Here is a 12,860-nt window from a genome sequence, read left to right as displayed (position 1 = left end):
CTCGTGCCCCCGGCCCTTCCCTCCACCCTGTTCCGTCCCCCAGCTGGCAGGGGACCATTTTCACGCGTTCTTGCGATTCACCCCTGCGGTCTTCCTTTCCACAGATGCGAACAGCTACACACACGACCCCGAGCTCCTCCCCCTCCTGTGCACCTGCTCCTGCTCCCCGGCAGATCCCGGAGCTCCGTCCGCCTCGGTTCACTGTCTTCCTCATTCCCCACACCTCCCGCTGCACCCGTGCGTTCCGCTCGGCTCGCCCAGACGGCGCTCTGGGCATCCGGGCTGCCTCGGGCGCACGCCCTCCGTGAACCACCCAGATACCGCGGGGGGGGGGGGGGGGGGGACCCGTCCGTGCGTAGGTTACCCCGCAAGGGTCTGAACAGAAGTCTGAGGTGCTGCTACAGGGGGTCCCGTCGCGTCCTGGGGTGTCGTGTCATGTCGTGTCGCGTTGCTTCCTGTGAGACTGCCGCAGCCCGCCTTTGAGCCGTTACGTGCAGTGACGTGTGCCAGGGCCCCAGCGCCTCCGTACAGCCTCCCTCCCTCCCTGAGCTCTGGCATTTATCAGTCAGGCTCCCGGTGCCCCAACAGGGCGTAACCGGGGATCATGTTAGCGCAGGGGCCACGCCAGAGGGAAGGGAACCCACAGACCTGATGCGTGAGTGTCCTGAGGCTGCTGGGCGGGTCAGAACAACAGAAGAGGACCCCCCCCCCGTGGCACCTATTAGGGCACCCCTAGACAGGCAGCAGTGGGGGCCTTGAGCGAGCCAGGCTGGAGGGAGCGGCACCTGACGAGGGAGCCGCAGAGGGGTGCCGCCACCGGGAGCCGGAGCCCCCGGGAGCCCTGCCACTGACGTCGCACGGCATGACGGGAAGGCGCGGCGGGGGCCCTTTTCCCCAAACTCTTTCTCCCCCCTCTGGCAAACTCCACGGGAAGCCAGAGACAAGGGGCCGGCCTCCCTAGGGACCGGCCTCCTGGGCACAGAGCGGGCGGGAGGCGCAGGCACAGACTGGGGCGGCGGGTGCAGACCAACCAGCCCACGGCCCCCACCCTCTGAGCCGGCCCCGTGGGTGCCCGTGCCGGCTCACCCCCTGGGGCCTCCCTTGTTCCAGGCAGTCGACTACGAGCTGAACAGAGCGTTCATGCTGACCGTGATGGTGTCCAACCAGGCGCCCCTGGCCAGTGGGATCCAGATGTCCTTCCAGTCTACGGCAGGGGTGACCATCTCCGTCGTGGACATCAACGAGGCGCCCTACTTCCCCTCGAACCACAAGCTGATCCGCCTGGAGGAGGGCGTGCCCACCGGCACCGTACTGACCACGTTTTCGGCAGTGGACCCCGACCGGTTCATGCAGCAGGCCGTGAGGTGGGTCCCGACCCGTCTTGTGCGTCCGGGCAGGGGGCACCAGGAGCTCCGGGCTGGGGACGGCGGGGACCACCCGGCCCGTGTGATACAGGCGCTCACCCAAGAAGGTGGAAAGTTTTCCACACGTTCAGCAGTATCTCGAGTCAGGTCGGTCCTGGTCCAGGTCGCTGCGAGTCCCCTGGCCTCTCCGTCTTAGTTCCTCAGTCTCCCCGTCTGTAAAGAGGGGGCAATGAGAGTATCTGCCTCCTGGGGTCCTTGTGAGGATCGGGAACCCGTCCGCCACGGCGACCGTGAGCCGCTGTTGAGGGAGGACCCCATCCGGGGCGGCAGGGAAAGCCCCGGGGTCCAGGCGGGCGCCCCGCGAGGGCCGCGTCCTGCCGAGTGCAGGCTGGCGGGTCCGGTGGCCAGGGCAGGCCGGGGGCTCGGGGTCACTCCCCCCTTCACCTCCTCACCTCCTCCCTCCTCAGATACTCCAAACTGTCGGACCCAGCAAACTGGCTGCACATTAATGCCACCAACGGTCAGATCACCACGGCAGCCGTCCTTGACCGCGAATCCCTCTACATCAAAAACAACGTCTACGAGGCCACCTTCCTGGCAGCTGACAACGGTGCGTCCCACTCCAGGGGGCGACTGTCGGGTGCTCACCCCTGCCGTGCGCTTTATGGCAGGGAGACCGAGTGAGGCCCGTCCGGCACCCGGAGAAGGTGGAGGAGGGGAGCAGGGGGGCACCCGCCACGCCAGGTGTCCTGTGCGGAGCCGCGAGGGGACCTCATCGTCCTTCAGTGCCCTCGGGCAGGCCCCTCTCTGCACGCGTTCAGAGCTCTGGGCTGCCTGACCACCAGAGGGGGCCGGGGAAGGGACTCCTCCAAGCAGCTCTGGGGCTGCCACCCCTTGTGACTGACCACCCCTGACCCGGACCCCGGCAGCCTCAGTCCGAGCAGGGGCCCACGAGGGGCCCCAGAGGCAGGGCAGACACCCGTGAGAAGCCACGTGCCAACCGCATGAGCCCTGGGAGCCCGGAGAGGGTGACGGCGAGGCCCCCGAGCCAGACCGGGGAACCCCAAGGAGCCTCGGGTAGGGGTGAAGGTGAACTGGGCAGGGATGAGGGAGGGAGGGCTGAGCAAAGGCGGCAGCAGTGGAGCCAGGATGGGGCAGGAAGAAAGTTCACGCGCACTGGGGCCTCCCAGGGATGTGGACAGATGGGTGCTGGGACTCCAGGCCCCACGGCCACCCCGCCCCGGATCCAGGGCACCCAGGAGCCGGCAAGGCCCAGAGCCCAGGGTGTCTACCCAACTCTGCACAGGAGGGGAGAGGAAAGATCCCAGAGCCAGGAATCAGTCCCGGCACCACTTAGTGGTGGGGAGAGACCTGACCGCTCCGTGCCCCAGTTTCCTCCTCTGCAAAGTGGGGATAACCCTACCGCCTCCCCTGGGGCTTTGAGAATTGATGAGCTAGTGCCCCCCTGAAGCACTGGGAACAGGGCCCAGCCCAGGTCAGCGCCACTGCCAGTGCTGTCATTGCCACGAGCTCCTGCTGTGTGCCAGGCGCTCATCAGCCGACCGAACAGACAAGGCTGACATTCCAGGGGCCCGTGTGTCAGCTAGAACCAGGTCCAGCCGCGTAACGGTGATAGAAATCGCAGCGTGAGTGAGGTTTCTTTTCTCCCACGCGAAAGAAGACTGGAGGCAGGCCGGCAGCCGTGGGTCTGGGGTCTGGTTTGAGAAAGCAGGCTCACTCTGGCCACCTGTGTGTCTTCAGCGAGCTACAGCACGGTCCACAATGGCTGCCGGTGCTCCAGCCGTCACGACCACATGCCGGCAGACAGGAGGAAGACCAAGAAGGGCAGGGACACATTTCTGCCCTTCTAAGGACTTCCACCCCCAGCTCGTAAAGGCCAGGACTTAGCCACGAAGCCACGTTTCATTGCAAGGGATGTTGAGAAATATGTCTTCTGGCTGGGCAGTGATGATCCCAGATAAAATCTGGGGCTCCAGGTCTTTTAAAGACAAACAGGGAAATGGATATCAATGGACAACTTAGCAGTCTCTTGGCCCCACGAGACGAATGAGAAACAAGTCAACCAGATAATTTCAGGGAGCAAGGTCTGGAAGAAAACAAAGCAGGGCATGGGAGGGAGGGGCCGGGGCTTCCACTGTGCTCCCGAGCCGTGGGGCCAAGACCTGTGGGACCAGAAGGAACAAGCCAAGGGAAGATGATGGGGTCTCAGGGGAGTCCCAGAGTTAGGCAGCAGCATGTGCAAAGGTCCTGAGGCAGACCTACGCCCGGTGGGTTCTAGGACAGTGGTGCCGCTGAGGCCTCAGGAGCAAGAGTAGCCCTCGCACAAAGGCTCGTCCCACAGCAAGTGAAAGCTGGGGCCCGGTCACCACCTGCTGGCCTCCCTCCTGGCTTCCCTGACCCTCGGGGTCTGCAAAAGCCCGGCCCTGGAAGCTGACCGTGAGGTGCGCCAGCCCCGCTGGTGGGGGTGGTGCCCCTCCTCCAGCAGCTCAAGCTGCCGGATTAGAAAGTGGTTTTAAATGAACCCGTGCCCAAGCAGCAGAAGGTAGAGGGCAGCCCGAAAAGGGGAGGCTGCACCCAGCCTCCTAGGATCGGAGGACGGGCTTTGCCGCAAGGAGCCCAGGCTCGGGAAAGGGAAGGCGGGTGCCGGCGGCACGGGGCCCGGAAGGGGTGGGTCCCGGCTGGTGAGCGCCGTCTGCAGCCGTGCATCAGTAGAGCTCTGCGTGAGTGCTGTGGGCAACGGTGGGCATGTGCGTGTGTGCACATTGTGCGTGTGCGTGTGCATGCGTGCATGCGTGTTGAGTGCTGTGGACAACTGTGTGAGTGCCGTGGGCAACTGTGCGTGCACGCGTGCACGTGCAGACATGTGCGTGCGCGTGAGTGCTGTGGGCAACTTGTGTGCGCGTACATGCACATGTGTGCATGTGTGTGTGCGTGCATGTGTGCGCGTGCATGTGTGTGTGTGCGTGCATGCACGTGTGCATGGGCACGTGTGTTTGCATGTGTGCGCATCCATGAGTGCACGTGTATGCGTGTGTGTGCACATGTGTACACATTGTGTTGCGTGCATGGATGCGTGTGCATGCACCTGTGTGCTGTGGGAGACTGCACATGCATGCATGCACACGTGTGTGTGCGCATGCGTGTTGCATGTGTGCGTGCACGTGTGCACGGGTGTGTTTGCTGTGTGCACGTGCATGCGTGTGCATGCGTGCACATGCGTGCATGCATGTGCGCATGTGTGCATGTGTACATGTGTTGCTGCACGTGTGTGCTGTGGGCGACTGTGCACATGCATGTGTGCACACGTGTGTGTGCGCGTGCGTGTTGCGCGTGTGCACGGGTGTGTTTGCATGTGTGCGCGTGCGTGCATGTGCGCGTGTACATGTGTACACGTGTTGCGTGCGCGTGTGTGCTGTGGGCGACTGTGCACATGCATGTGTGCACATGTGTGCGTGCGTGTTGCGCGTGTGCACGGGTGTGTTTGCATGTGTGCACGTGCGTGCGTGCATGTGCGCATGTGCGCGTGTGCACGTGTACACGTTGTGTTGCGTGCGCGTGTGTGCTGTGGGCGACTGTGCACATGCATGTGTGCACACGTGTGTGTGCATGCACACACGTGTTGCATGTGTGCATGCGTGTGTGCGCGCACACACTGGCAGCTCCACAGCTGAGTGGTTGTGTGTGTTGTACAGCAGGTGTTGGTGCAGGCTCAGGGCTGTGGACGTGGCCGGGGATCCATCCCTGGGTAGGGCGGTGGGGCTGGGGCGGGTCCCACGTGCATCATCGTGTGCCCGTGGTCGTGGAGAATCAGGAGCAACCCCGCACAGTCACCCTGTGCCTGTCCCACAGGGATCCCCCCTGCTAGTGGCACCGGGACCCTCCAGATCTATCTAATCGACATCAATGACAACGCCCCCGAGCTGCTGCCCAAGGAGGCACAGATCTGTGAGAAGCCCAGCCTGAACGCCATCAACATCACCGCGGCCGATGCCGACGTTGACCCCAACATTGGCCCCTACGTCTTCGAGCTGCCCTTTGCCCCGGCCGCCGTGCGGAAGAACTGGACCATCACCCGCCTGAACGGTGAGCCCGCCTCCGGCACCAGCAGAGTGGACACGTCTGGGGCGCAGCACCCCAAGGGGGCCCACGGAAGAGTGAGCGGTGGGGACGGGAGCCCTTTCCCCCCCACCGGACCCCCACGAGGCAGGGGACGCTGGCCGTGCTCCAGTCCGTCCCTGAGGGGGCCATGAAGGCAGTCCCACTCTTAGAACGAGCACGGCCATCAACATCCTGCAGCCCCAGCCACTCATGTCTGTGACTGCTTCCTGCACGCGGCACTGACTGGCGGGACCCTGACCGATCTATTTCCGAGGGCAGTTTCCTAGGTGTGGATTTGTTGTATAAAAGGGCATCCAGATTCTGAAATTTTCTAGCACCGAGGATGCATCCGGAAAGGTCACACCAATTTGTAGTTTGACCAGGAGTACAAGAGAACACCTGCTTACCCAAGCCCTCACCAACACTGAATGTCATTATTTTCTGGTTTTTAGAAAATGTTTTATGTTTATTTTGAAAGAGAGAGTGTGTGGATAGGGAGAGGGGCAGAGAGAGAGAGAGAGAGAGAGAGAGAATCCCAAGCAGGCTCCATGCTGTCAGCAAGGACCCCAATCCAGGGCTCAATCCCACGAACCATGAGATCACGACCTGAGCCGAAATCAAGAGTCGAACGCTTAACTGACTGAGCCGCCCAGGAGCCCTGAATGTCAGTTTTAAAGAGCATTTTCCCAATATTAGCCAAAATCATTGTCTCCGTTTTCATCTCTTAACTACCAGTGCCCTCTTTTCATCTATTCATTGGCCATTTGCTGTTTCTTCCGTTAATTGTTCAATGCCCTTGCCTAATTTTCTTTGAGGTTTTTTTGTAATTGATTTGGCAGAACTCTTTATATATTAAGGAAGTGACTTCTTCATCCTACACGTTGCAATTGCTCTTTTCTTGAACTGACAATATCTTTTCACTTTACGGAATGATCTAGCGCGTGCGTGTGTGCGTGCGTGCATGGACCAAATATAGTTTAGATTTTCGTGCTGTCAGACTCTCTGTCCCCTCGAAGTCCTGGGGTAAAGGAGTGCTGGCTGCAGACTGAACGAAGCCTGTCCTGCCCCTCTGCCAGGTGACTATGCTCAGCTGAGCCTGCGTATCCTCTACCTGGAGGCTGGAATGTACGATGTCCCCATCATCGTCACAGACTCCGGGAACCCTCCGCTGTCCAACACGTCCGTTATCAAGGTCAAGGTGTGCCCGTGCGACGAGAACGGCGACTGCACCACGGTTGGCGCCGTGGCGGCGGCTGGTCTGGGCACCAGCGCCATCGTGGCCATTCTCATCTGCGTCGTCATCCTGCTCAGTGAGTACGGCTGAGCCACGCATGCGCACCCGTGCTCACACGCGCATGCGCCCCTGCTCACGGCGCGGCCCCTGCCCCCACAGCCATGGTCCTGCTGTTCGTGGTGTGGATGAAGCGGAGGGAGAAGGAGCGCCACACCAAGCAGCTGCTCATCGACCCCGAGGACGACGTGCGTGACAACATCCTCAAGTACGACGAGGAAGGGGGCGGCGAGGAGGACCAGGTGAGGCGCGTGGCCGCGGCCCCCTCCAGGCTCGCAGCTGGAGGGCGTTTTGTCCTTCGTCTCGGTGCGGAGGGGCCCACGCACCTGCCAGGGCAGCAGAGATGGGCGTGGCCTCCCTGCCCGCCCTCGCCCGCACCCGGGGGCTGGCACGGCGCCCCCCATCCCGCTCTCCCCCCTTAGCCGGGACCCCAGCCCAGTCCCCGCCCGGCCCGCGCGCACAACGGGGACGTGCACGGGGCGCCTGGGAGCGTGGACTCCAGGGAGCTGCCTGGCTGGACTCTGGGTCCGAGGTGGCCGTGGGGGACTTGGGGCGGCTGTGCACCCCACTAGAGCTCAGTGCCCGCTTAAGACAGGTGAACGGGAGCCCCAGCCCCGGGCTGTTCCCGGGAACAAAGGAGGCGCGTCCTGGCAGGGGCGGGGTGCGGTCCCCGGGGCCCTGGGGGAGCGTCAGACCGGCGAGGGCAGCCTGGGGTCACGGGCAGGACTGGGCTTTGCGGGGAGGGCAGACCGGGTGACGGGACGGGGCGGCAGGCGCGCTGGGCGCCCCTGCCCGCGGCCCCCGCTGGTACCCCCGCCCGGCCCCTCCCCAGGACTACGACCTCAGCCAGCTGCAGCAGCCGGAGTCCATGGAGCACGTGCTGAGCAAGGCCCCGGGGGTGCGGCGGGTGGACGAGCGGCCCGTGGGCGCCGAGCCTCAGTACCCGGTCAGGCCCGTGGTGCCGCACCCGGGAGACATCGGGGACTTCATCACCGAGGTGGGTGCTCCGCACGGGGGCGAGGCCGCCGGAGCAGGGCCGCTCCGCTGAGCAAAAGGCCCCGGTACCGCGCACAGGCCGCAGCCCCTCCCCGCGTGGGGCGGCCAGGCCGGGCTGCGGGGACAGATCCAGACCGGGGCTCAGGGGTCACCCTGTCCTCAGCGCCCCTGTGACCGCAGGGGCCCCGCGTGTCCCCCCGTCTGCTCTCTAACGCTGACGCCTCAAGGGGGGCTGGCGACGTGTGTACCCCGCCCGTGTCAGAATCTAACCGTACAATAACTGACTTACACAGATCGCAGCCCAGGGGGTGGTTCCGCAGAGACACAAAGGTGTCTCAGGACGCTCCTGAGACGCGTCACCAGCCGCAGGTCAGAGTTCTTCAACTGCCCCAGAGCTGATCTGCCTCAGGCGGCACTTACTCCCCGGGACGTGATGAAATTTCAAAACCCTTAATCTGGGATTCAAAGCCCATTTCGGATAATTCTTAGAGAAAAGTAAACATGGAAACTTCAAACCATTCTTATGGAGGGGTGATACGGGTGCCCTTCCCAGGGCAGGGCTGGGCAGTGAGGTGTGTCGCAGCCAGCGGTCGCTGTGGGCACCCAGGCCACCCCGCAGTGACCGCCCCGGGGCCAGCGGGAGCCCCTCCCCACGGGGAGGGGACAGCCCGGGGCCAGCGGGAGCCCCTCCCCACGGGGACCGCCCCGGGGCCAGCGGGAGCCCCTCCCCACGGGGACGGCCCGGGGCGGGGCCAGCGGGAGCCCCTCCCCATAGGGAGGGGACAGCCCGGGGCCAGCGGGAGCCCCTCCCCACGGGGACCGCCCCGGGGCCAGCGGGAGCCCCTCCCCACGGGCTCAGGAGCAGGGGTGTGCACCCACCACCCCCACGGTCCCGGAGGAGGCCACAGGACCCCTCGGGCGGAGAGCGCAGCTGCTGGCGGGAGGAGAGAGGGCCAGGGCGCACGGGGAGGGGCTCTGGCAACACCTGCTGCGTCCCCGGTTTTGTTCACGGGACGGTGACCGTGGGGCAACTTGAGACTTCTGACTTGTGGCCACCTCAGGGTCACGTTCCAAGTGGCAGAGACACGGGATCGCGACCCGTCTGCCCCCTGGGGAGGGGCTGCTCCCAGGCGCAGGCCCCGCCCAGCCCTCTCGCCTCACGGTATCGGTGTGGCCTCCAGCATCTGGTGTGCCACCTGTTCCCCCTTCCCTACACCCCAGCCCTACTCCGTTCTCTGAGGCCCCTCGGTTAGACAAGGCCGCACTTAACGGAGAACCTACTGTATGCAAAGCTCAGCCTCCTGGCCTGCCCCCCCACGCTCCCGGGCGCCCCCGTGTCCCCCACCCCTCACCCCGTGTCTCTGTGACCCAGGGCCTCCGAGCCGCGGACAATGACCCCACAGCCCCCCCCTACGACTCCCTGCTGGTCTTCGACTACGAAGGCAGCGGCTCCACCGCGGGCTCCGTCAGCTCCCTCAACTCGTCCAGCTCCGGGGACCAAGACTACGATTACCTGAACGACTGGGGGCCCCGGTTCAAGAAGCTGGCGGACATGTACGGAGGCGGCGAGGAGGACTGAGCCGCAGAGGGGCCTGTGGGAGGCGCCGGGCCGCCCGGCTCCCTGCGGACGTGTCCTTTAGTGGTGTGTTAGGGGGTCCCTCCCCGCCCCAGCCCCCCCAACAGGCGCGCGTCGCCCACCGCAGTAGCTGGCTGGCGCTGGAGGAGAGCGCGAGGCACTCTGTCTTAACTTGAATTTCCTAGAACAGAAGCACTGTTTTTAAAAACAAAAAAAGAAAAGTGCCTTTTGGTACATGTATCAGATTCCCTCAAACTCAGGAGTGACTAAAAGCAAGCAGACAGACCACGTACGGCCCCCCAACCCCAGTCCTGAGCGCCCCCCCCCCCCAGCCCCAGCCAGTCCCAGCTCTGAAGGCACCAATTAAGGAATCGGGGAGAAAGTGTCCTTTTTTTTTTTTTTTTTTTTTTTTTTTTTTTAAAGTGGGTGATTTGCTTCACAAAATTTACAAAGAAAGCCCAGTTTAGGGTCCAAATCCCAACGGCCCTTCCGAGCCCTCCAGCGTTGCTCTACATGGTGGGGGTCTCCTGGGCCCTCAGGTGTCCTTGAGGCTGGAGGGCTGCAGGAGACCCAGCCGCGGAAAGCTCCCCGGGGGCGGGCCAGGCCTGTCCACCAGACGCACTGCTGTGTGCACTTGGCTTTCAACGCGTCTTTGGCTGCCCTCCGACTCTAGATGCTGTAAATAGCTGGGGCGGGTGGGGTTCCCAGGGGCTTCTCTGATGCTCACCATCTCTTCCCTCGGCTGTCCCCGGGTCCCTCCCCAGAGACAACTGTCACCCCAAACTCCACCCAAGTCCCCGTTGCCTTTGGTCCGGAAGAATACAGCGTCCCAAGAAGCCACAGCCCGAACCAGCCAGCATCCCCGAAAACCCTGCCATGAGCCCTCCGCCCCTCGCGACTGGATTCCCGAAGGACCCCGTCAGAGGCCCGGCCCCCGAGAACCGGACACATCCGTGAGGGCCGTGCGGACGGCAGGCAGGGCCGGGAACCCGCACAAGCCACAGCCCTTCTGCATCGGAGTCTCCGATGCTCCTGAGCTCACGTGCGCAGCAAAGACCTGCTCCGAGTGGCCAGGCTGCCCTGACATTGCTGTGCCGTGGGTCCCACAGATGCGTCTGGACGGCACCCACCTGAAACAGCAGCCCATCTCCTTTCCTTTGGACCCAGCTCAGCCCCGAGCAGCTGCTCAGACTCCGAGAGTTGCAACAGCCCTTTGCACAGGCAGGTCCGACGCACACACCAGACTCGAGAGTCCGTTCCGCAGGACGTGAAAGGCGCCGTGTCCCCGGGGCCCACTGGGGAGACCCCACCGCGTTTGTTCTCTGGGTGAGAAGAGGCTCCTTGGTCCCCGGCGGGAGAAGACAGCCTCGCAGGAGAACCCTGGTCTATTCACAGGCTCCCCAAGAAAGGGGCCGAAGGGTGCACTGGCTGTGGGCGGGACTTGGCGCTGGGGTGCCCTCGGGGAAGCTGGCTTGCCTCGGTTTCCCGCCCTGGAGCCTTGAGGAAAAGCTTCAAGGGCTTGGGGAGGTGGGGAGGGCTAGGGCTCAGCTTGCTGTCCGTGCTGTCCGTCTGGTTGTCTTTGATGCAGTCTCAGCCTGTGGCCTGTCCCCCTGCCTGTGGTCACCCTCTTTTCCAAACAGCTTTGGCCTCAGAGGTGTACATGGGGCACGTGTGTGTGTGCGTGTGTGTGCAGTGGGTCTGGGTTTGTCCCCACCGGACGGCAGGCTTCCTCCGCGTGCCAACCTCCTTGCCAAGTCCGCCGTTCTCCCAGAGCTGAGCTGGGGCCGTGAGCACCGGTGTGTGGCCGGCTGCTGGTGAGGCTGAAGTGGGTTCTGCCCCTGACCCCCTCCGCCTGCCTGGGGAGGAAGGGAGGGACAAAGACAGCCACCGTGTCACACGCTGGAAGCCCCGTCTATGCAGACGTGGGGCAATCTCGGGGGTGGTGGGAGGGCTGTAAAGGGGGACTAGGACCCCTGTCCAAAGCCGAGCTATGCAGATGCCTCGGGGCCAGGCGAGGACTGTCCCTGTGTCTGGGGACGTGGCCATTCGAGGGATTGCTGGTGGGGTCAGGACTGATGGAGGCGAGTTGGAATCTTGTGTGTTTTGTTGTTTTTGGAAAGTTCATCCACCTGTTGAACTTCTAAGTGTGAACACGGTCCGGGCACTGAGGCAGCTGTGGATTCTCCTCTGAAATCCCGGCTCTCTCGGGTTTCCGGGGCCCTGGGCTTCCTCAGGGACGGACGTGCCAGGCCTGGCCCAGGACCCGGCCTCCTGCACACCGATCCCGTGGACCCCAGCACAGGTGCCTGTCTCCCCTGCCTCCTCGCCCCACACCCCTGCCCCTCACTGCCGCCCGACCCCTGATGCAGTTTGCCTAAATCCTACAGGCCGAGGCTGTGGCCGCCAGCTGGGCGGGTGTTGACGGAGGACTTCTCACACCCATCCCTGCTTCCAAATGTCTAGACAGCTGCCCCTCTCGCTCGCCCCTGCAGTCCTCGGGGGCCAGAGAAAGATGGGGTTCCCATGCCCTCCCACATCCGCCTCGGAACAGGTTCCGAGGTCAAGCTAGCATTAGCTAAGTGTGCAAGCAGCGTCAGACGCCTCTCTCACGTGGCTTGTAGACAACACGTGCCCGTGATCGGGGCCACGGAGGCCCAGACTCGGCACTGGCAAAGCGCCAGGACATAGTTTCGTTTCTGTAGGGAATTTCGTTCTGGGAACAGGACACACCTGCACCGTAGGGTGGAGGCGAGAACGCGGCCGTGGTCGGCGGGCACCCCGGCCGAGGACCCCCGCGTCTGTCTGGGCCTCCCAGAGAGCCAAACGTCAGGGCCTCGCGATGCCTCAGTTTCCCTAGCGTGAGCACCGGCTGACGCACGGGGCGCCTCTGTCCTCTCCAAGGTACAAAGTTAGGGGAGGGGAGTCTCTTTGTCAGTGCTAGAAAAAGCACCAAAAAACCCGCAAGGTCTCGCGTACGCAGCGCCACACCCAGCGCGTCCTGCGGAAGCGCTCGCACCGCACGCACGGCGCGCACGTAAGACAGGTTCTGCCCAGCGGGGAGCCTCCTCTGTGTATAATTGGAACGCGTTTTGCTTTTCCTTTTCTCTCCTTTTTCCATTCTGATTTTTGTTTTTTGCATGTTTCTTTTTGAAAATGGACAAAATGTGTAGCAGCCCGCATGACTGTGGTTGTTTTGGGGAAAGATACCGGAGTATGACGTGTCCCCACTGCAACTCTGAGCACCGTGGAGTTAGGCAGACGCCCCAACTTTTTTTGTAACCGTCAACAGCACAACTATTTTGTATTGTTGTTTGTATCATTTTGTACCAAAAAAGCAAAAACAAAAACAAAAAAAGCCAAGGGAAAAAAAAAAAAGGGAAGAGCGTCGATGTTTTCTCAATGTGTTTTTAGTGCCCGGCAGTCTTGGTTCCAAACTGAGGAGCGGCTTTGCGGAGCCGCCCTGTGCTGGAGCGGAGTCGGGGCCCTGGCGCACTGCTCCAGACGAGTAAATAAA

At 63.0% G+C, this 12,860-nt stretch overlaps 1 protein-coding gene across 4 annotated transcripts in view; it reads left to right on the top strand.

Annotated features, from left to right (window-relative positions):
* CDH4 (cadherin 4) overlaps positions 1-12,860 on the top strand; it is a 538,296-nt gene extending 525,436 nt beyond the window's left edge. Inside the window, exons 10-17 of one of the 4 annotated variants that reach the window (XR_006200327.1) lie at positions 1,111-1,364; positions 1,832-1,974; positions 5,235-5,468; positions 6,560-6,793; positions 6,877-7,016; positions 7,607-7,771; positions 9,143-9,412; positions 10,111-10,185. Coding sequence is in view for 3 of the 4 variants with exons in the window: in XM_042930497.1 (XP_042786431.1) it covers positions 1,111-1,364; positions 1,832-1,974; positions 5,235-5,468; positions 6,560-6,793; positions 6,877-7,016; positions 7,607-7,771; positions 9,143-9,324; positions 10,111-10,303 (1,545 nt within the window). In the remaining variant the exon portion in view is untranslated. Of the gene's footprint in view, positions 1-1,110; positions 1,365-1,831; positions 1,975-5,234; positions 5,469-6,559; positions 6,794-6,876; positions 7,017-7,606; positions 7,772-9,142; positions 9,592-10,110 lie in introns of those variants that run through there. The other 3 variants (XM_042930497.1, XM_042930499.1, XM_042930500.1) reach the window with 3 other exon arrangements.

Source organism: Panthera leo, chromosome A3 (assembly GCF_018350215.1).
Source record: "Panthera leo isolate Ple1 chromosome A3, P.leo_Ple1_pat1.1, whole genome shotgun sequence".
In the NCBI taxonomy this organism is placed as follows: Eukaryota; Metazoa; Chordata; class Mammalia; order Carnivora; family Felidae; genus Panthera; species Panthera leo.
This window is presented reverse-complemented; position numbering and strand designations above follow the sequence as displayed.